General features: G+C 43.0%; 1 protein-coding gene across 1 annotated transcript in view; it reads right to left on the minus strand.

Moving 5' to 3' along the window:
* Window positions 1-24,544, minus strand: part of LOC141342771 (uncharacterized) — a 68,693-nt gene that overhangs the window by 22,654 nt on the left and 21,495 nt on the right. The window contains exons 6-11 of the mRNA XM_073847342.1: window positions 24,016-24,487; window positions 18,190-18,705; window positions 16,167-16,209; window positions 15,428-15,631; window positions 14,211-14,370; window positions 8,751-9,498 (exon numbers count right to left, since the gene is read on the minus strand). Of these exons, the coding sequence (XP_073703443.1) occupies window positions 8,751-9,498; window positions 14,211-14,370; window positions 15,428-15,631; window positions 16,167-16,209; window positions 18,190-18,705; window positions 24,016-24,487 (2,143 nt within the window). The remainder of the gene's footprint in view (window positions 1-8,750; window positions 9,499-14,210; window positions 14,371-15,427; window positions 15,632-16,166; window positions 16,210-18,189; window positions 18,706-24,015; window positions 24,488-24,544) is intronic.

Consider the following 24,544-nt stretch of genomic DNA (forward strand, 5'->3'; position numbering starts at 1 on the left):
TACTTGGTTTAGGTATTCATTCACAAGAGAAGCACAGAAGGATCATTCACGAGTTCGCCCTTACATCTAAGTGATGTTTCATTAACAAATTTCAGGAGGAGCTCGCGCAGATAATTAACACGGCCAATTCATCATCAGCAATCACTACCTAATCAGCCACTCTCCCTATCCAATTACTACAGTTCCTTAAATAACCAAGCAGTCCTACCTTCAGCTATCTCTGATTCCAGCATTGCTGCACAATGTCCGAGACACAAACGCCTCCCGAGGATTACTCCACGGACTCTGATAGTCCTGCCGTCGAGCCCACCAACGCTCCGCAGGACCCCACAAACGCTCCGCAGGACCCCACAAACGAGCCCGCGGCTGCATCGCGGGGCCGCAGGCCCTCTCGCACCGCCGCTGCTCGCTCTCCTAGACGCCAGAGCACGCCTTCTCCAACACCTTCCAGGCGTCAGGTGTCTTCGCCAGCGTCATCTTACGCTTCGGCCATCTCCTCCGCCCCAGCAAAGGGGAAATGGACCGTGGCGGGGCTCCGCAAGGCCCTCGCCAGCACCTGCGTCGTCGCTCCCCGCCGCGCTTCGAAAGCTGAGCTTCTCGGTCTCTACGAATCCCTCCAACCGAGGGAGAAACCGAAAGCTACGCCTCCCTCCAGGGCCGCTCGCAGAGCGCGCGCGGACCGCGGCGCTCCATACTCCACGCCGAGGCACAGCAAAAGGCCGTCGCCCGGCTCGGGCCACGCCGCAGCTACCAGCTCCGGCCTTCCTCCTCGATCTCCCAGGCGGGAGATCGCTTCCCACACCAGCGAAGAGCCAGCCTCTGCCTCTTCAAGCCGCCGCCTCCGCGGCAGGGACCCGCCCCCACCAGCCGCTGATCTTCGTCAGCAGCTCCCGCCCCGCCTTTCGCTTAATCCCCTCCCACCTCCATGGCCCGCAGCTCCGCTGTCAGACCACAGTGCGAGTATTCCCCCGCTCATGGCCCAAGCACCAGTGCTTCCCATGCCCTCTCTCTTCCCCCCCCTCTCCTCTGCCCCAGCAGCTTTCCCTAACACGAACCTGCAGCAAACTTCTCAGGTTCCGGCTCCCGCTATTCCCCCGCTTTTTCCCCCCCCATTTTTCGCCTCACGGGACGGCCTCAATACAGGCTATCCCCCGCTATCTGTCCCAGCAGCCACCTTTCCTCCGCCTCAGACCCGTTCAGCTTTCTCGCTGACCTCAGCCACGCCGCTTCCGCCCCCTCCAAACGCCCTGGTCAACGAACCACCACCCGTACCTAACTCCATCAGATCACAGATCCTAGCAGGTGCGGACGTGGACCTTTTTTCCCTCTTCTCTCCCATTCTCCCTTCACCTGCCGATCGCCAAATCAATTGCGGCGATTTTTCCGTCACCCTCAAAAGCTCTGTACCCGCCCAGTCACGTATCCTCTCCTTCGCAGAATTCACCATAGCGTTTACCCGGTACGCAGAAGTCATCTGCGCCGCCTTCCCCCATAGGAGGCGCGAGCTTAGCGATTACCTCACTATAGTTGCTGAGCTCGCGCTGTCCTATGGCGGCACCCATTTTTACACTTACCACAAGCTGTTTTCAGCCAAATGCGCCATCCGGGTAGCCCAATGGAACCAGTGTCCCTATTGGGGAGCTCTCGACTCCGAGCTCCACAATAGGGTGTTCCTGGGCTGCCGTAACATCTCGTGCGCAGTCTGCCGCTCCTTTTCTCACCCCACCCTCAGCTGCCCGTTCACCAATCCATCTTTCCCCCCCCGCCCCGAACCCTCCCAGCCCAAGTCCACGAGCTACGTCCCACGCCTCATGGACACTCCAGCCATCCCCTCCCTTCGCCGCCGCACACCTGCCTCCAACAGCCAGGTCTGCGCTGACTTTAACAGCGGCAGATGCACGAGACAACACTGTCGCTTCATGCATGTCTGCAATTTTTGTGGCGGCGCTCACGCCCGCCTAGTCTGCCCCGTCCACAAGGCGGCTAATAAAAGCCAAAAGAAATATTTATTGTCTCCTGTGAACATTTCTTGCTTGTCTGCAGAATTATTACATCACCCTGATTCACATTTTGCTGATTATGTCCTTTCAGGTCTCACGCACGGCTTCCACCCCGGCATCCTAAGTCTCCCCTCCCAAAGCCTCGTCTGCCCAAATCTCAACTCCGCCCTCACCGAACCTGAAGTTGTCAACGACCTGATCAAAAAGGAAATCGAGTCCAGCTTCATGATCGGCCCCTTTCCCACCCCCCCTTCCCCATTTTTCGAGTCAGCCCCATCGGCATAGCCACCAGGAAATTCTCTTTTTTAATCATCTTGCCTGCAGACTCCGTCCCAGCCGCCCACCTCCTGACAACCCAAAAGCTGTTTTCTGAGCTCGGGGTTCCTCTCGCTAAAGAAAAAACAGAGGGCCCCGCCACTTCTATCGAATTTTTGGGTATCAAATTAGATTCCCAAAAATTCCAGGCCTCCCTCCCTAAAGAAAAAATTGACAGAACAATTCTTATAGCTTCCACCCTGATAACCAGCTCTAGCTGTTCAAAACGCGAGCTGTTATCTGTCCTGGGCCACCTAAATTTTGCCATGCGCATCATCCCCCAAGGCCGCCCCTTCATCTCTCATCTCCTCTCCCTCGCTTCCTCCGCCCACGCCCTCGAGGACCAGATTTCCTTAACTGACTCGTGTCGCAACGAGCTCAGCTTATGGATTTCCTTCCTCAAGCAATGGAACGGCCTATCTTTCTTTTACAGCAACCTGATATCTTCCCCTATCGATATCCAATTGTACACAGACGCCGCCCCCTCCGTCGGCTTTGGAGGTTTTCTCCAAGGCCGCTGGTTCGCCTCCACATGGCCCCTCGAGCTGACCCATTTGCCCCAGCAGCTATCATCCTCTGCGCTTTTCGAGCTCTATCCGCTAGTGGTCGCTGCTTCCCTATGGGGGAAAGAGTGGTCCGCCACCAGCATTCTCGTTCACTGCGACAATGAAGCCACGGTGTACTGCATCAATAAGGGTCGTTCTCATTCCCCCGCCCTCATGCCCCTGCTAAGACGCTTGATTTGGATTTCGGCTAGTGACCAATTCATAATAACTGCTAAACACATCCCCGGTTCCAAGAACCAAATCGCTGACTCTCTTTCTCACTTTGCCTTCCAGAAATTCAGATCGCTGGCTCCAGAGGCGGACCCGCTCCCAACTCCAGTTCCTCCCTATTCAGAGCTGATATTCCCGTAAACCACCCCCTGAGACATCTCCTCGAAGCATCAATCAGCTCCATTCTTCAAGCCGTCTCCCCTAGGACCCTCCAATCCTACCTCACCGCATGGAAATGTTTTAAAAATTTCCACTATACATATAGCCTACCTTTCCCCGATTTTTCCCTGCTTACCATCACGTCCTTTATTTCCCACCTTAGTTCCCACAAAAAATTCCAAGCCAGCTCAATCAAAGCATACCTTAGCGGTATTCAGTTTTTTCACAAACTGTTAAACGGCTCGCCTTCCCCCCATATAGCTAATTCCCAGACCTCCCTTCTCATCAAAGGCATCCAAAAAACCCAGCCCAATCGCCCAGACCCCAGACAACCTATCACTTTAAAAATCTTGACCAAATGCATCTCCTCCCTCCGCAAAGGCTACCATTCTGTCCACACTGCCCGCACACTGGACGCCATGTTCATCCTGGCTTTCTTCGGCTTTCTCAGATGCTCTGAGCTCGCCATTACATCCAGTTTTAACCCAGCCATTCACCCCACCATCTCCGATCTAGCAGTTCTAGACGGTGAAACCATCTCTTACTTTATAAAACAAAGCAAGACAGACCAAACAAAAAGGGGGCACTTCATTTATATTTTTAACCTCCAAACTCCCCTCCAACCATTCCAAACCCTCCTAGCCTTCCTCTGCCACAGGAAATCCCAATCCTCCCTCCCCTCTGACCCCCTCTTTACCGATGATGCCAACCGCCCTGCCACTCGCTTCTGGTTTCAAAAGCACCTGAAGTCCGTCTTGCTCCTCTCTGGTATCCCAGCCGATAACTTCTCCAGCCATTCATTTCGCATAGGCGCAGCAACTACAGCCGCCCAAAAAGGTCTCTCCCAACAGCAGATCCAAGCGCTCGGCCGCTGGTCATCTGAAGCCTACAAGTGCTACATTCGAGCAGATCGCTCTTTCCTCAGAGAAACGCACCAAACCCTAATCGGTCAGCCTATTTCCAACGCCAACCTTCCCCCCCCGCGCCCCATCCCTGCGGGACCCCTCCCTCCATGCTTTCACATAGCCGCCGCAGCACCCACCCTCTCCGAAGCCCCCGCTTTCTTCCAAAGCATAGCAAATCCCGCCCACGCTAGACCACCCCGTTCATTCCCCTTATAGAACAACAATGCCAGCTCTTGCTAGAGCGCCCCGCCCTTTCCCACACGCCACAGCAGCACCCACTCAGGCTCGAGCGCCCCGCTTATTTCCCCATGCCACACCAATGCCCGCTCGAGCACCCCACCTATTCCTTTACGCACTGCAACGCCTGCTCTCGCTACAACCCTCGCATATTTTCCCACGCCGCAGCAACGCTCGCTATTTCTAGAGCGCCCAGCTTAGTTTCCCATGCCACAGCAGCGCCCGCCCACGCTCGAGTGCCCTGCTTATTTCCCTATGCCCGCTCACGCTCGAGCACCCCGCTTATTTCCCTATGCCCGCTCACGCTCGAGCACCCCGCTTATTCCATCTAAGCACTGCAATGCCCGCTTTTGCTGCAGCCCCCGCTTAATTTCCCAAGCTACAACAATGCCCGCTCTTGCTAGAGCGTCCCGCTCCTTTTTCCCACGCCGCAGCAATGCCCGCTTACCCTCGAGCGCCCCGCTTATTTTCCCACGCCACAGCAATGCCCACTCACGCTCGAGTGCCCCGCCTATTCCCTTACGCTCATCAACGCCTGCTCCCACTGCAGCCCCCGCTCAATTTTTTCCATGCCTCCGCTTGCCTGCTTATGCTCGAGCGCCCCGCTTATTTTCCCACGCCCGCTCACGCTCGAGCTCCCCGCTTATTCCTCTACGCACCGCCATGCCTGCTCTTGCTGCAGTCCCCACTCATTTTCCCACACTGCAGCAATGCCCGCTCACGCTCGAGCGCCCCGCTATTTCCCTACGCCCGCTTACGCTCGAGCTCCCCGCTTACTCCTTTTACGCACCGCCATGCCTGCTCTTGCTGCAGTCCCCTTTCATTTTCCCACACTGCAGCAATGCCCGCTCACGCTCGAGCGCCCCGCTTATTTCCCCATGCCCGCTCATGCTCGAGCTCCCCGCTTATTTACGCACAGCTATGCCCGCTCTCGCTGCAGTCCCCGCCCATTTTTCCACACTGCAGCAATGCCCGCTCACGCTCGAGTGCCCCGCTTATTTTCCCATGCCCGCTCACGCTCGAGCTCCCCGCTTATTCCTTTACGCACCGCTATGCCTGCTCTTGCTGCAGTCCCCACTAATTTTCCCACACTGCAGCAATGCCCGCTCAAGCTCGAGCGCCCCGCTATTCCCCCATGCCCGCTTACGCTCGAGCTCCCCGCTTACTCCTTTTACGCACCGCCATGCCTGCTCTTGCTGCAGTCCCCTTTCATTTTCCCACACTGCAGCAATGCCCGCTCACGTTCGAGCGCCCCGTTTATTTCCCCATGCCCGCTCACGCTCGAGCTCCCCGCTTATTAACGCACAGCTATGCCCGCTCTCGCTGCAGTCCCCGCCCATTTTTCCACACCGCAGCAATGCCCGCTCACGCTCGAGCGCCCCGCTTATTTTCCCATGCCCGCTCACGCTCGAGCTCCCCGCTTATTCCTTTACGCACCGCTATGCCTGCTCTTGCTGCAGTCCCCACTAATTTTCCCACACTGCAGCAATGCCCGCTCAAGCTCGAGCGCCCCGCTATTCCCCCATGCCCGCTTACGCTCGAGCTCCCCGCTTACTCCTTTTACGCAACGCTATGCCTGCTCTTGTTGCAGTCTCCGTCCATTTTCCCACACTACAGCAATGCCCACTCACGCTCGAGTGCCCTGCTTATTTCCCCATGCCCGCTTACGCTCGAGCTCCCCGCTTACTCCTTTTACGCACCGCTATGCCTGCTCTTGCTGCAGTCCCCGCTCATATTTTCCACACTGCAGCAATGCCCGCTCCCGCTCGAGCGCCCCGCTTATTTTCCCATGCCCGCTCACGCTCGAGCTCCCTGCTTATTCCTTTTACGCACCGCTTTGCCTGCTCTTGCTGCATTCCCCGCTCATTTTCCCACACTGCAGCAATGCCCGCTCACGCTCGAGCGCCCCGCTATTCCCCCATGCCCGCTTACGCTCGAGCTCCCCGCTTACCCCTTTTACGCAACTCTATGCCCGCTCTTGCTGCAGTCCCCGTTCATTTTCCCACACTGCAGCAATGCCCGCTCACGCTCGAGTGCCCTGCTTATTTTCCCATGCCCGCTTACGCTCGAGCTCCCCGCTTACTCCCTTTACGCAACGCTATGCCCGCTCTTGCTGCAGTCCCCGTTCATTTTCCCACACTGCAGCAATTCCCGCTCACGCTCGAGCGCCCCGCTTATTTCCCCATGCCCGCCTATGCTCGAGCTCCCCGCTTACTCCCTTTACGCAACGCTATGCCCGCTCTTGCTGCAGTCCCCGTTCATTTTCCCACACTGCAGCAATGCCCGCTCACGCTCGAGCGCCCCGCTTATTTCCCCATGCCCGCTTACGCTCGAGCTCCCCGCTTACTCCTTTTACGCAACGCTATGCCTGCTCTTGCTGCAGTCCCCGTTCATTTTCCCACACTGCAGCAATGCCCGCTAACACTTGAGCGCCCCGCTTATTCCCCATGCCACAGCAATGCTCGCTCACGCTCGAGCGCCCCGCTTACCCCTTTACGCAGCAATGCTCGCTCTGACTAGAGCGCCCCGCTTATCTTCCCACGCAGCAGCAATGCCCGCTCAATCTCCTCTAACCCAGCAAAACCCACCCATCCCAGAGCACCTAGCATTTTTCTCCTACGCCGCAGCAGTACCTACCCCCAAGAGAACGCCATTCTTCATTTTCTCTGAAATGCCATCCCACTTAAGGTTTTCTCTGCTTCCTTCCCTTGCAGGGCCCGCAGCAGCTCCTCCCGCGCTTCCAAGCCGCTAATCGTCCAGCATCCCTCCAGCGCAAGTTAAGCCTTTTTTGGGGGCCACCTGGCTGCTGTCCTGCAGTTATCTTGCATTTTTTGGGGAGCGCTATTGGGTTCGGGCCAAAGGCCGAGCTCGGACCCCTCTCCCTGGGCAGGGGGAGTGCCCCGGGCTCGGGAATGACTACCGAGCTCGGAGCCCTCTCCCGGACAGCATGCCAAACACGCTTAACTTTACGCTTTTTATTATATGCAAAAGCGAACTAGTGAAGTGATGTTTCATTAACAAATTTCAGGAGGAGCTCGCGCAGATAATTAACACGGCCAATTCATCATCAGCAATCACTACCTAATCAGCCACTCTCCCTATCCAATTACTACAGTTCCTTAAATAACCAAGCAGTCCTACCTTCAGCTATCTCTGATTCCAGCATCCCTCCCACCCCCCTTTTTTCTTTTTCTCCTGCAGAAAAGGGGGGAGCGCTATTGGGTTCGGGCCAAAGGCCGAGCTCGGACCCCTCTCCCTGGGCAGGGGGAGTGCCCCGGGCTCGGGAATGACTACCGAGCTCGGAGCCCTCTCCCGGACAGCATGCCAAACACGCTTAACTTTACGCTGTTTATTATATGCAAAAGCGAACTAGTGAATCTGCTTGAGCGAGTATTAAGCATATTTTGGCATGCTGTCCGGGGGAAGGGTTCCGGGCCAGAATACAGGCCGGAACCAGAGAACTCCCCCTGCTAGTGTAGGATCGAAACAGATTAGAAGTGGGGAGTAGGGGTGGAGGAGGGATGCCAAGAAACTATCGCTGGATGGAGGTAAGACGGCTGGTAATATATAGAGGATGCGCTGATTGAATGATTGGTTAAACAGGTTGCACCTGTGCCGAATGGGTTGATTATCTGATCGTGCTCCTCCTGAACCTTGTTTAATCAAACATCATGTTGTGAAGCTACTTGAAAGTATATCTTGCATTTGCGTTTCCTAAATACATCTTAGGTGGAAGAATAACTCAGTCATTTTATAAACAACAATGGAAGTGTTAAACGGGAACAGTTTGAAAAAGTACCCAATTTGCGCTATAATTTTAATGAATTGCTTACATTTACAGTGCTACTAACCAGTGCTACTAATTTCAGTGTATACAGAAAAATACAATGAGAATAAAGGCTTTCAATTCAATTCAAAAATTTTATTGAGAAATTTAAAACTGAATTTAAAAAGCAAACACTTAACACTTAATGGCTTTAAGACTTCAAAACTAAAAACACAATCCGCAGACTATACAAGTTGATAAAAATGTAGAAAAAACAATGTATTAATAAAAATATACATATAATCAATAAAAAAAAATACACAGGAATACAACTTTTTGACGTTGTTCTTTGGGGAGGAACTCCATCTTTGAGTTAATCTGAAACTCATTTGAATCTGAAGATGAAATTAATTCACTGTGAAAACTTTAGATAATGTTTCGTGGTCATGTTGCTTGTAATGACTGGTTTGGACAAATTTGTGATATTTCACTGCTGCTTGATGCATTATTGTTTCACATTTAGTGAGGATGCAGCATCAGATCTGAAAGTCCTGGATGTAAAGATGATCTAATTGTGATTGTTTTTTGTATGTCTGTGTAGAGAAGATGATTGAATGAAACACATCCCACATTCAGTGCAGTGATACGGTTTGTCTCCGGTGTGGATCCTTTCATGTGTTTTCAGATTTGAAGACTGATTGAATCTCTTGTCACAGTGTGAACACTTGTAAGGTTTTTCTCCAGTGTGGATCCTCTCATGCTGTTTCAAAAGGTTTGCTGTAGTAAAAGTCTTCTCACACTCAAAGCACATGTACTCTCTCACACCAGTGTGTATTTTCTGATGTACTTTTAAATATTGAAGACTTGAAAAACTCATTCCACACAAATGACATGAATGTGGTTTCTCCTTTGTATGAACTTTCAGGTGTTCCTTTAGGGCTGAAGCCCACAAAAATGTTTTGCTGCATTGATCACACACATACAGCTTCTCTCTGGTGTGGATGTTCATGTGTCTCTTAAGGGTTGATGATTGCATGAATCTCTTTTCACACTGATCACATGTGAACGGTTTCTCTCCAGTATGAACTCTCATATGTATTTCAAGTAGTCCTTTTTGTGCAAAACTCTTTCCGCACTGATCACACTTGTACAGTTTCTCTCCAGTGTGGATCCTTTCATGTATTGTCAGATTTCCTGACTGACTGAATCTCTTGTCACAGTGTGAACACTTGTATGGTTTCTCTCCGGTGTGGATGTTCATGTGATTCTTAAGGGTTGATGAGTGTGAGAAACTCTTCCCGCACTGATCACAAGTGAACGGATTTTCTCCATTATGAACTCTCATGTGAACATCAAATTTGTATTTGTTTGTCCAACTCTTTCCACACTGAGTGCAGGTGAAAGATTTCTGGGCTGTTCTCTTTAAATCTTTCTGTTTGGTTTGAGAGCAGCTCATTTTTTTCTCATATTCCCTCAGTTCTTGATTATCCTTGCTTTCTTCTATTAACTCTGAAATAAAAATTAAAATGCTTAATTTTCAGTAACCCTGTTGAACCCTGACAACCCAGGTGAAAAAAAAATATACTTAAATGCAATGAAAATACACTTAAATACCCGCAAATACATTTTTAGTACATTGTTATTTTTTTGTGTTAAAAAAGTGTGATGTTTATACACTATGAATACACTAATTAAAAGTATGTTTATACTTCAGTAGGACTTAAGTACACTTGAAAAAAGCATACTAAATACCAGTAATACTTAAATAAATTTTTAGTGTACTAAAATAAAGTATACTACAGAAAAAACATGCAAAAGAGTTTTAATAGTGTGTTTTTCAAAAGTGTGCTTTAAATGCTTTAAACATTAGTTGATTATCTCAAATGTTGTACTAAAGTACACCTAATATGAATGCATTATTAGCACTAACACTTAAACTGATTTTGAGTGTGGTAATTCTCCCAGGTTAAAAAAAAGTGCACTAAAATACACTTTAAGTATACTTAGTACACTTTTCAGTAATGTACTAAAAGTGCTCTATTTTCGCAGACTAATTTTGTACTTATTGTACTAAAAAATAGTATTAAGTATATGTTAAGATAAAATTAATACCATCTAAGTGTACTCAACTGTGCTATTTTGAGACACCATGAAATTGAACTAAAATGTGCTTTTAACATACTATATCTGTATTTAAAAATATATATTTAGTTACAACTAGAAATACACTTGAACCCTACTTTTAAACATTTATAAATATATTTATGACTAATTTAAAGTATAGCAATAATATATTAAAAGAATATACAAATTGTGAAAAAAGTGTGCTAAAATACAATTTAAGTACACTTAGTGCACTTCCCTAATTTACTTAAAGTGCTCTGTTTTCGGGCACTGATTTTGTACTCAATATACTAAAAGTTATTCTTAAGTACTTCTTAAGATAAACTTAAAATCATCTAAGTGTACTCAACTGTGCTATTTTGAGACACCATGAAGATGAACTAAAATGTGCTTTTAACATACTATCTGCAGTGCTTTTAGCATACTACATACATGCTGTGACAAGAGATTCAGGAGACCTAATGAAACACATGTCAGTCCACACTGGAGAAAAAACATATCCCTGCACTGAATGTGGGAAGCGTTTTAATCATTCATCTTCTGTACACAGTCATACAAAAACCAAACAGTAAACATGAAGCCTGTTTTTAATAACTTTTATTAGCTTAACTTGTTGGGTAACACTTTACAATAACAGTACATGAATTAGCATGTACTAATACATGAATTAGTAATTTCTTGACTATGAACTAATGATAAGTTAGGACATGTATTAATTGAAAACTAATGACACAGCCACCTGGCGAAGTCTTCTGTCACAAACGGGACGACTGAGAGTAGGGATCCATTAGCAAGGCTTTATTGAGAAGTGTCGACATGCAAGAATAATCACCAGAAAACAGGAACAACGTAGGTAATCCGGGAAACAGTTCGATAGACAGGCAATGGTCGCAATGGCAGGAAGCAGGAATCATCAACGGGGTACACAGTCCAGAGTCACACACTGATAAACCAACACAGAGATAAACGCTTAGAATTACGACCAAATGGAACGATAAGACTTCGCCAGGTGGCTTCTTCTTCTTCTTCTTCAGTGGATTTTATTGGCAGCTTGCAATCTTTGTGCATTACCGCCATCTACTGGATTGAGGTGTGATCACATTGGGGAGTCATCAATAAATTCGTATATATATATATAAATAATAATAATAATGATAAATAAATAAAAATAAGATCAGAGCCCAAGCATCAGCTAGCGCTGCGTGTTCAGCTCCTCTAGCTTCAACCTCAGCTCAAAAAAAAAAAAAAAAAAAAAAAAAATTATATATATATATATATATATATATATATAGGGTCTAAAGTCTTCTTGCAAGTTGCGTTTTTTTAAGAAACTCTATCACTGCTTTGGTTGTGGACTGCGTGTCAGGTAGACTTAACAGGTTTCTCAATGTAACAGAGTTCTTTGTTACCCTCTTAAATATTTCTCTCTCTTCAGAGTACTGTCTACATGTCAGAAGTACATGCTTCACGGTTTCTATTTCCGTACAATAAGGGCACATTCCAGTCTCATGTTTCCCTATTGTGTGTAAGCCGCTGTTCAGTCCTGTATGTCCTAACCTTAGCCTGATGAACCAGGTTTCCTCCTGTCGTGAAAGTGAGCTGATCATTTTAACTGTTACATTCTTTTGAATATTATATAAATGCCTACCTTTTTCCCCCTTATCCCATTTATCTTGCCAGAGTTTATGAATACCATCTTTAATTATTATTTTCAATTCTGATTTGCTGAGTGGAACCTGTACATCTACTTGTTCTGCTTTCAGTGCTTCTTTTGCCAACTCGTCTGCCTTCTCATTGCCCTCAATACCTGTGTGCGCTGGAACCCAAGTGAACTGTAATATTAGCTTCTGTTGAGATATCCTGAAAATCATCTGATGAACTTCATCCAAAAGATCCTGTCTGCATGCAGATTTCCCAGTCTGGATGCTAGTTAGGGAGGACATAGAGTCTGAACAAATAACTGATTTATATGGCTTCACTTCTTCTACCCACTGTAGTGCCATTATGATGGCCATCATCTCTGCAGAGAAGATTGAGAGGTGGTTTGAGGTTCTTTTTTGAGGTTTTCTTTTTTATAACTTTATATTTAGGAATGTATACAGCCACCCCCGTTTTACCTGCTGATTCTTTGGATGCATCTGTAAATATTTGTACTGTGTCATCATATATTACTTCTAGATACTGCTGTACACTTTGATACAATCCTGTCTTGATTATATTTTTAGCTTCTAGATTAACTACAGGGTAGCGGAAAAACCAAGGTGGAATTGTGCTCAAGTTAACATTTTTGCTGCAAGGTATAGCACTGATTCCCATGTCATCTGCCTCTTTATTGCTGTTCCATCCAAAACTACTGTTCACACTGTGACCATACTCCCAGCATTCTTCTAACACCAGTTTTGTAGGATGTGTAGTTTCATGCCCTTGTAAGTTTACCCAGTATCGCCAGGTGGCTGTGTGTGTGAGTGGCTTAAATGCATGTGGTTAAATTTGAAACAGGTGTGTGCAGCAATCAGTTCAGTGGGAAACGAGGAACAGATGTGTGCAGTGATTGGTGCAGTGGCTTATGGGGACTGCAGTCCAGAATGAGTGTGCAAGAGTTCATGATGAGATAGACCAGATACGTGACAAATCCAAATGCAGCCACAGAACCTCTCATCTTTTACGTCTTTACAATCCACCAAAAATCTTATTTAGATGAGCTTATAAAACATGTGTAATTGATACTTGCTTAAAGATGTCAGGGTTAGATTAGGGTTATGCATAAAGTCATAACATGATGATACATTAACTAGTCATGAATTCATGTTACTTTATAAGAAATTAATAATGAGTAAACAATGATGTGCCCCCCCCCCCAAGTAAAGTCATGACATGATGATACATTAACTAGTCATGAATTCAGGTTACTTTATAAGAAATTAATAATGAGTAAACAATGATGTGCCCCCCCAAGTAAAGTCATGACATGATGATACATTAACTAGTCATGAATTCAGGTTACTTTATAAGAAATTAATAATGAGTAAACAATGATGTGCCCCCCAAGTAAAGTCATGACATGATGATACATTAAGTAGTCATGAATTCAGGTTACTTTATAAGAAATTAATACTGAGTTAGCAATAATGTGCCTTATTTTGCACCAGTATATCCAAGATCATCAGTTTAAATTACATACTCATTAGCATGTGTACAAAAAAAAAAAAAAAAACAGAAATGAAATGGTAAAACACACCTTTTATTTTAAAAAGGTTTAAACATCAGCGCACCTTAAACCAACAGGAAAGCTGTATATTATTTGCATAACCTAAAAGATATTATGCAAAACTAAAATCAATATTTAAAACGGTTTCGAGAATAACAGTAACATTATACATAACTTTACAACTACGCATTACAATTTATTTATTTTTTTTTACTATTTATATTAACAAAACATTGTTAAACTATTGCGGTTAAACTATAGTTCCACCAAAAATTAAACTTGTCATTTACTCACCCTCAAGTAGTTCTAAACCCGAATGATTTTTAATCCTACTGCTGAACGCAAATTAAGCTATTTGGAATAATGTTTGCACCAAGCAAATCTATGCCCCCATTGACTACCATAACATTGTTTCCTACTTTGGCAGTCAGTGCCAAGATCTGCTTGTTTACAAACATGCAAGTGTTCACCAGAAGAAAAACCTCATTCAGGTTTGGAACTACTTAAGGGTGAGTAAATGACAATTTTCAGTTTTGGGTGTACTACCCCTTTAAGAAACAAGTATACCTCACTTCTTTGATATATCAAGAAGGGCACCGCTCTCTTTCAATTTTTTTTATCATGTCTACATTAGGCTGAGCCAGGCAGCTTGCAAGACAGACATCAGAAATTTGTTGGATGCTTTCTCCCATTTTAAAGGTGGTTCTCACTGCGGTGTACTCTTCAGGATTTGCAACTGCCAACTCAGCAATGGGGGCTTGCATGACAATTGTGTTTCTGTCAACTTTCATTTTGTTGTACGCTTCAGCTTTAGCGAAGCCACCATTTACCAGATTTAACACTTTGTGGTAGCGTTTGATGGAGTCTTCAGGGTTTTTTACTGGAGGAGAAAGAAGAAAGAAGAATGTTGTACAAGTCCGATATAACAAAGGTGAGAATTATTTTAATAATGAGAATTTGAATTTTGGTGTGTGCTACTGCTTTAAGAACAGACTATAAACCAAAATGTGGTTATGGCAACAAACGTAATTCTGTTGTGGAACAGGTTGCATCGCTTCCAGTTCATTTGTATGTTCTTTTATTAAATATTGACCAAGGAGCTAATAAAAATTGAGCATTAACAATGTTTATCACATATGGATTATGATATCTAAAAGTTTTTTTTTTCACTAACATTTGTATGTTAAACTTGAATAAAAGGCCAACAATAAAAACAATATGTGCCTACACAGCTTCGCTGCTTGTCCCCTAATAACTAGACAGGTAAGCAGATAACCTTTAAGGCACAGTAAGTCATTTTCGCTGCTAGAGGACACACATTGAAAACAACAACAATGGTGGAGCGTGATGAGGCTGAGGAGCAAGGTTTTCTCTTATTATAATGAATTAGCTGGTAGTAAAGTGAGTTTGAACAATAAATGGGTCATAGATCTTACCAAATGTATCTTATTCAATGGTGTGATAATGTTATGCAGGTTTACATTTTCAAAGCAATTAAAGTACACTTGAATGTACCCACATAATTAGCAAGAAACTGTTTAATAATTATCTATAACATAAGGTGTTAATTTACATGGATTCTTTACACGTAAAGTTTGGCTAAGTGTTTAATTTGAAAACCCTTTCGTAAGAGAGGTAGCGAGCTGTGAAATTGCTGCACAGCTACCATTTTCTCTCATAGTAGCATTTTGTACAGTGGAGGCGGTGGCAGTCTTGGAGCAACATTACCAGTTACCAGTGTTATCATGGTTTCTATAGTCGTAAAAGCCGTAAACAGACTGTAAGGCGGATATGACGCCACTGACAATGACGCCATCTTCAGGAATATATATATATATATATATATATATATATATATATATAGTGCCTTTAAAAAGTCTGAATTTGCACTACTGGTTGAACTACACCTTTTAATACTTCGGATTGAATAAACATACCTCTCCGAAAATCAACCCTCAATTTCTTGGATTCTTTCTTGTTTCTTCGTTTTTTATCCTTTTTCTTCTTCTTTGTTCTTGGTTCGGAATCTGATGAATCTGAAGATTCATCACTGGACACCTGCTGCTTGGATGCAGCAGTAGTGGATGAAGATGCAGTCTTTCCCTTCCCAGGAGACATTACGGCTTCATGCCTCAGAAGTGCTATGACAAAGAACAATTAAAAATAAGTGTAGAAAAAAAACTACAGGTAAAGACTTTTTTTAACCACACTTAATTTAGGAATAAGTTACTTCTAATTACACATTGTAACTTACAGACTGCCAGAATTGTTCTTAAAATAAATTTCATGACCCTAATACTCACCATCCTCCAATCTTGCTTTGAGAAATTTTTCTCAAGAAAACTTTTTCCTGAAGATGAATAATTTTCTGCTTTTGCAACTCTACTGTCTTGCTTTCTCAAGAGCAATCTGCAAAGTGGGTGCACCTAATAAAAGAGAAGTCAGAAACATGCAACTTGGCTAAAAGCAGAATAAGAAAAAAAATAGGCCTACTTGAATTAGGCCCAAGTCAAAATACATCATGTACACCCTAGACATTAAACAGCCACATTTCTGTGAACCAAATTACACAAATTAAATATCTAAATTAACCTTTCAATCCAGCAATTATCTTTTCCCATTTTTTCTGTAATGTTTACATATTTCTTGCATAGCAATGTAGAAAAGGGTACAAACAAACCTCCTGTTTCACTGGTTTGCTGTACTGCAGGCTGAAGTCCTGAAACCAACAACAACAACAAAACAACTTAAAATAGAGCATTTGAACAAAGAAACAGGCAGAGATTAAACAAAGTTTTAAAAGTGGCATGAAACTGACATTTCGATTAAATTAATTTCTCTATAGGGAAGAATGGCATATGTCAGAAGCCAACTATTTTCAATCCTCATAACCAGTAATTTGTTTTTTCATTGTAAAGATAAAAGCCAGAAATTTTACTTTGTCTGTACACTGTAAAAAAAAAATCTCGTAAAAAAACGGTCAAATGACTGGCAGCTACGGCTGCCAAACAAAAAACGTAATTTTACAGTAAAATATCTTAATTAAAATAAAGTGCAAAAACAATAATTTTCATTAAAGCTTTTACAGAAAAAAAAAACATAATTTTACAGATTTTTCCTTGTTTCAATTACGATAATTTACTTTAATTTTACGGTTTTTGTTTGGCAGCCATAGCTGCCAGTCATTTGACCGTTTTTTTACAGGACTTTTTTACAGTGTAAAACCCTTATTTTAATGATTTTTCCTTGTTTCAATTAGGATATTTTACTTTAATTTTATGGTTTTTGTTTGGCAGCCATAGCTGCCAGTCATTTGACCGTTTTTTACATTTTAGTTACTTCGTCTGAAGATCATGTAGTTTTCATTCCCAAAGCTTCTGGATCATAAGTGGGAAACACACACACAAGCAATCAATTAAATTAAAATTAATTTGTTTGATAAAACACTATCTACTTACTGACAGACATGGGCTTGCAAAAATGTAACGTTACTCACCAGCTACCAAATCTGCACAGCTGATCAAAAATCTCACTTTTGGATTGCAAATTTATTGACATTATCACATGTAGAATCAGTTGGCAATATACAGTTAGCTTGATAATATTTATGAGGCAAAAATAAATTGTGAGTCTTCCATAATTTAGCCACAGGGCTCATTTAATACTTGATTCAGGTATTAATTCCTACTTACAAAAAGAGGAACCTTGTGAAAAAGCACCCAGTTTGCACTTTTCTATAATTTAAATGTATTGCTTATGTTAACAAAATGAGTCTTTTTAATGAACAGTGCTACTAATTTCAGTGTATGCAGAAAACACTGACAATAAAGGCTTTCAATTCAATTCAAAAGTTTATTGATAAATTTAAAACAGAATTTAAAAAGCAAACATTAACACTTAATGGCTTCCAGACTTAAAAACTAAAAGCATACAATCAGCAGACTCTACAAGTTGATAAATTATTAAAAATAAAAAGCAGAACATTTAATCATAACTCAATTCCTACTTACAAGAGATGCACAGAAGGATCAGTTGTGAAGCTGCATGACAGTATATCATGCATCGGCGTTTCCTAAATACATCTTACGTGGAAGAATAACTCAGTCATTTTAAAAAACAACAATGAAAGCAGATTTATATTCAATCTCAGTCTCTCTTAAAAGCGCTGAACAGGAACAGTTTGAAAAAGTGTCTACTTCATAAAAGCCTAAGCAAACTAAGTGAATAATATGAAACTCATAGGACAGTACAATGATATAATTTATATCATGAGACTAAATTATACACAGGAGTACCACTTTTTGATGTTGTTCTTTGGGGAGAAATTCCATCTTTAAGTTAAACTGAAACTTGCATTTCTTGTAATGACTGTTTAGGCCAAATTTATCCAGATGATATTTCACTGCTTGATGCATTATTGTATCACACTTGGTGAAGACGCGGCATCAGATCTGAAAGTGCTGGATCTGAAGATGATCTACTTACTGTGCTTGTTTTTTGCATGATATTGAAGAGAAGATAAATGCTTGAAACTCTTCTCACATTCAGTGCAGTGATACGGTTTCTCTCCAGTGTTGATCCTCTCATGCAGTTTTAAACTGCTCGCTGTAGGTAAAGTCTTTTCACACTCAAAGTGCATGTAGTCTCTCACACCAGTGTGTATTTTCTGATGTACTTTTAAATATTTAAGACTTGAAAAACTCTTTCCACAAAAATCACATGAATGTGGTTTCTCCTTTGTATGAACTTTCAGGTGTTCCTTTAGGCCCGAAGCCCACAAAAAGATTGTGTTGCATTGATCACATGCCCAAATCTTCTCTCTGGTGTGGATGTTCATGTGTTTCTTAAGGACTGATGACCGGGTGAAACTCTTTTCACACTGATCACATGCGTACGGTTTCTCTCCAGTGTGAACTCTCATGTGTGCTGCAAGTTGTCCTTTGAGGGCAAAACTCTTCCCGCACTGATCACATGTGTGCGGTTTCTCTCCAGTGTGGATCCTCTCATGTTTTTTTAGATGTCCTGAATAACTGAATCTCTTTTCACAGTGTGAACACTTGTAAGGTTTATTTCCAGTGTGGATGTTCATGTGATTCTTAAGGGTTGATGAGTGTGTGAAACTCTTCCCGCACTGATCACAAGTGAACGGATTTTCTCCATTATGAACTCTCATGTGAACATCAAATTTATATTTGCTTGTCAAACTCTTTCCACACTGAGTGCAGGTGAAAGATTTCTGGGCTCTTTTCTTTAAATCTTTCTGTTTGGTTTGAGAGCTCAAACTCAACTCTTTTGGCATGATTTTTTTTTTTCAAATTCCCTCAGATCTTGATTATCCTTGTTTTCTTCAATCAACTCTGAAATAAAGATAAAAATGGTTCATTTTCAGTAACTCTAACCCTGATGAACCCTGACAAATGTTGATGTACATTGATCTTCAAATTATTACATTTAAACATAATCACAAATCCTGTGTAACTATAAAATATGTTTAACTACACAATTATCTAACATAAATATTACTGAAAAGTACTTTACAACCAATCTAAATCAGCTTGAAGCTTTATAACCATCAGCACTATAAAGAAAGAAACAAAAACACCAACCTGTTTGTTCTTCAGTATCTTCAGTTTGTTTGATTCTGCAGGGCTCTGGGTCTCTCATCTTCTCTCTGTTCTCTTTAATAAACTCAGTCTTGGCATATTTCAGCTCTTCCTGATGCATTTATTGGCAAACTGCAGTGGGAGGGGCTTCACTGATTATGTGGTTGCAGTCGGAGGAGCTTCATTGATGATGCGATTGCAGTGGGAGGAGCTGATCTGCCAAAATCACCTTATATTATTTGCTGTTAGACAGGATAGGCATTTTTAACTAATCAGAAAAGCATGCAAGCATGCCTATGATAGATTTTTTTGTTGTTGTTGTTGTTGTTTTTTTTTACTTTCTGAAGTTTCCAGATATTTTGTTGTGTCTAGATCACAAGAACATGACAAGATCAAAAAAAAAAAAAAAAAAGGTAAGCTATGTCAGTGCATAGGTGTATACATATGGAAAAGTTGTCTGGAAGTCTTGCATATTTTGAAGCGGAGCTGATTGAAATTAGATTAAAAGTACAATTAATTTAGAAATGATTAAGCTAACTCAATTTGTTAAAAAAAAAAAAAAAGCTGAAGATTTTTTTGTGGTGTACCTTCCGTCACTTTGGAAATATACACGATCACTAAAACTAATAGATTAGATCTGCTGGTTTTGATCAACTCCAAGATGGAGTTCTTCCCCAAAGAAAATTTTTAAAAGGATTTGTTCCTGTATGCCATTTTGCTTCATGATATAAAAGACATCAGTGTGTTTTCTTTTGACTTTCATATTATGTTAGATTGTCTTATAATGCATATGAATGTCTTGTAGTTTGCTTTCTACAAACTGCTCTTGTTCAGGACACTGGTCTTGTTCAACACTTTTAAGAGAGGCTGAGATTTAATTTAAATTTTTTTTATTATTATTATTATTGTTGACTGACTTATTCTTCCATATAAAGATGTATTTATGAAATGTAGATGCAAGATATACTGTTCTGTAGCTTTGCAACTGATTCTTCTGTGCTTATGTTGTAAGTAGGAATGAAAACCTGAATGAATAGAGAAAATCTGATATGTCTTGAGGACTTTATTGCCACTAAATGCATGTGTTTTAAGTTCACATGACTGTGGTAATCCATTATCATAAATTTACACCACTAATCTATAACTGGATTCCTCATAATGTCATATAAGTGAAGCCACCACACCGCCATATTGCTATTCCCTAGTATTCCCATAATTTATGCTCAATTTGTGATAAATCTGGCACCGGTTCGGAGCCTTGTCAGGGGACCCACCTTGACGTGGTACAGAGGGTGGAGACAGTGTGATTGAGTCTTGGTGGAACAACATAAGTAAACTGTCCAATGCCATCAGATAATGATGCCAGGACAACAGCCAGACACCTCAAGAAGATGACCTTTGCTACCAAACCCATGAAAGACAGGACTTCTCATTGGTCAAAATGCAGTTTCCTCGGAAAGGGGAGAGCCCAGCTCGTGCGTGAGGCCTGAAGAGTGAGAATCAGCCTGGACGAGAAGGACAGGCCCCTAACCCAGATGAACCGGGAGGAGAACCTGGCTCTGTCAACGAGAAACAGTACTCTAAATAAACCCCTTCTGCAGAAAGGGGAGTACTACCTCGGTTGAATCGACCCTGCCCTCGGGCTAACAGGGGGATCGACAGACCCCAGTCTAGGTGGACTTATGTTCCTGTCTCAACGGGACATAAATCCCCCGGAGCAGGAACTTATGAGGATAGACTCCTAACCCTGAAGGCCAGGGAGGAACGCCCATCCCGTCGAGGGGGCGCTCGTTAGGGACCCTTCCCTTGGGAAGGGGAGAGCCCAGCTCGAGTGTGAGCCTGAAGAGTACGCATAACGGCCCATAGAAACAGTCGCTAATGAGGAATCTATGTACAGTATATATACATCTATGGTTACAGAGCTCGCCCCCGGCTGATCCGTCATGGCTCTGTGACCGACCGCGCAGCAAGACGTGTTCGCTTCGATTCGCTGACAGCGTGGGGCGAACATTTAGAGTTCATGTGTTCATTTTTTTATTATTATTATCATTACTACATGTAAATAGTAGTGTTACCTGCTTTGGGCTGGAAAGCTGTAAAGTACTCGTAATTTTCTTCCAGGACATTATTCATTATTTTTTCATTGTGGAAATATGGAACATACTAAAGAGTACGTAGGTGTAAACATGTTTTTGGCAGATTAAATTAAATTAAAATAAACTAACTAAATAAAAAACAATAAAGTAGCCTACAAAAATAAACACTTGGACGTGCTAAACAATGTTGGACGCTCCTCCAGAGGACTAACTTACAGTAGCCTATTACGTCTCTGCTACGTGCAGTTCTTTGCTGTGGTAGAAAAATAATAAGTAAAAGAATTGTATAATAAATACTGATTTACAGTATGTTATATGCAATGAAAATCACGAATTACTGTGTAGTAGGAAAAGAGGCTGACGCCAGCGCTATCAACTCGGTGGCGCTAGCGAAGTGAACATGTCCTCCCCGTGTGCCTGTGCGGGGAGTCGGTCACAGTCAGAGCCGCGCTTATGACAGGCCTGCGCGGTGCGAACTCTGTAACATCGCGCTGTTTCGTCCCACTTTCGGAATTGTACTTGACGACAGTAAAATGTTGTTTAAAATATGAAAAGCCTCAGACAACTCAGACTATTAACAGCCATGAACTGTTTGCTCCACGCTGTCAGTGAATCGAAGCGAACACGTCCTCCCCGCGCGATCGGTCACAGAGCCATGACAGATCAACCCGGCGCGAGCTCCGTAACATCGTGCGGTGTCGTACCACTTTCAAAATTGTACCTGACGATGATAAAATGTTGTTTAAAAATATTTAAAGCTTCGGACAATTTACGATTAACCTCCACGAAGCGGATGCGCCAAATTAAGCGGAAGTGTTGACACAACTTCCGTTTCAAGTGAAATTAGCTCTCTCATCCTCTACTGAAATCTTCACTTATTTCAGTTATGTGTATAAAAGAATTTCACTAAGGTTTATCAATGTTTTCACTAGTGTATGTAAGAGGTTTTTCAGCAATGCGTATGAATGAATTTCACTAAGGTTTATCAATGTTTTCACTAGTGTTTGTAAGAAGTTTTCAGTAATGCATCTGAATGAATTTCACTAAGGTTTATCAATGTTTTCACTAGTGTTTGTAAGAAGTTTTCAGTAATGCATATGAATGAATTTCACTAAGGTTTATCAATGTTTTCACTAGTGTTTGTAAGAAGTTTTCAGTAATGCATATGAATGAATTTCACTAAGGTTTATCAATGTTTTCACTAGTGTTTGTAAGAGGTTTTCAGTAATGCATATGAATGAATTTCACTAAGGTTTATCAATGTTTTCACTAGTGTTTGTAAGAAGTTTTCAGTAATGCATATGAATGAATTTCACTAAGGTTTATCAATGTTTTTCGTTTCACTAGTGTTTGTAAGAGGCCTTTCAATAATTATGGCCTATACGGCCCCTCATAGTTTTCCCCCCTCACTTGAACGTCAGTTGGTTTTTCCCTTTGTCTTCCCCTGTTACTCTGTGTCATGTGGTTCGTTCCCACTTAGCTTTGATTTGATTCACCTGTCTTGTTACCTTGTTTATGACCACGCCTTGTTTTCAGAGTATTTAGAGTCTGTGTTTACACTCCCCGTTTGTCCGTCGTTGACTATGTTACATGTTCTCCGTTTTGCTCCTGGTTTTTGTTTGTTTTGTAATATATTCAGTATTTAATAAACTGTTCTTTTTGCATTTACTCCGGTTCTTCTCCTCCATTCTCCACTCCTCAACCCACCAAACTGTGACAATAAGATATACGTATGTTCATGTTTAATATTTCCTGCATTATTACATACATAACTAAATATATTTGGTATTGGATCAGTTACCAGTGCCATCAGTGTGCAGCAAACACAAAACGTTTGCCACATTTTGATTGAATCTTGGTGGACTAACATAAGAAAATTGTCCAATGCCATCAGATAATGATGCCAGGACAACAGCCAGACACCTCAAGAAGATGACCTTTGCTGCCAAACCCAGGAAGGACAGGACTTCTCATTGGTCAAAATGCAGTTTCTGCCCTTCACCCACCTTGAGACTGACTGCTAAACTTCCTTAAGGGCTTGGGTATATGAAAACTGACCCTGCATGCCCTCAACAGGTGTGTGTGTCAAATCAGTTATGTTGATGGTGCTGAGTGGCACTGCATTGGGTGGTCTGTTGTCAGCTGACGAGTTGGGTGGGAATGAATGCTGAATTGGTACTGAATTTGGGAAACAGGAGTGTGTGTGTACTGGTGGAGTGTGTGCATATGGTCCATAAGGACCTCTTCCCTCAAATGGGATATTGTAATGTGGCGGTGGCGATGGCTGCACAACTTGACGCAGGAGAGCACACCCATCTGCAATTGATGATGTTGGCCTATCCAGGGTATTTGTTATTTTAGAGAAATTCTCCGATGCATGCTTTTCTGAGGTCTCAATAATTTCCACAAGTTTCTTCTTGACATTTCTGTCATCCTCAACAGCATTTCACCACTGGGCCTCAGCGGGTAGCTTCCTCTTTAACCATTCATACCGGTGTGCCTTCAGTTTAGCCTTTACAGAGTAGACCAAAGAAAATGTATTAAAACTCATTAACATTATCATTTACAGAAGTATACCTATCCAAAAAAAAAATCACATTTGATATTACCATGATTAATGATGGCCTATATTTCCCCTCAGCATAGTCAATCTATGAACAAGTACTTAACACTAAATGTCACGATTCACAACAGACTATAGGAATACAGAAATTAAAACGTGCTTCATTGGAAGGCTAGTATGATCTTAAATTTCACAGATACATCCACACATTCATTGAAACAAAGCCAACAATACACTACAATGATATGACAATAAATACATACCTGAAGCAGGTCTCTCCTCTGCTTCACTGTGGGGTTGATGGCCACACTACCATCAACATCTTGAACCCCTGCTTCAGACTCGGCGTCCACTTCCACCAAGGACGCAGATGATGTGGCGGGGGAAGGAGCGACGGAATCTTCCAGTTCGTGGGTCTCGATGCTGGAGGCGATGTTCGTAGTGGCTGGAGAACCACCCCAAACCTGCTCACACAACTCGAAGTAGAGGAGCACCCCTCTTCCGTGGCCACTCCTGCGTCCAGTGTCTACTGAATTTCTGTATTTCCCTCTTATTGCCTTAAGTTTCGTTGTCAGATTGGCTCGCGTTATCTCTTCCTTCACATGAGGAAAGTCCTGGTTGGTCTCGGACGGGTATTGCTCCAAGAATTGGGCCAACATGTCGACATATTTGGACTGGCAAGATTCCCAGTCGACATTGTCTTGGGCTTTCCTTGCCTTGTAGTCCAACGCTACACTGTAACCGATTTTTGTATTTTGAACAGTATTTTACTGTAATATCTACAGTAAGATA

The sequence above is a fragment of the Garra rufa genome, chromosome 1 (assembly GCF_049309525.1).
Source record: "Garra rufa chromosome 1, GarRuf1.0, whole genome shotgun sequence".
Classification (NCBI taxonomy): Eukaryota; Metazoa; Chordata; class Actinopteri; order Cypriniformes; family Cyprinidae; genus Garra; species Garra rufa.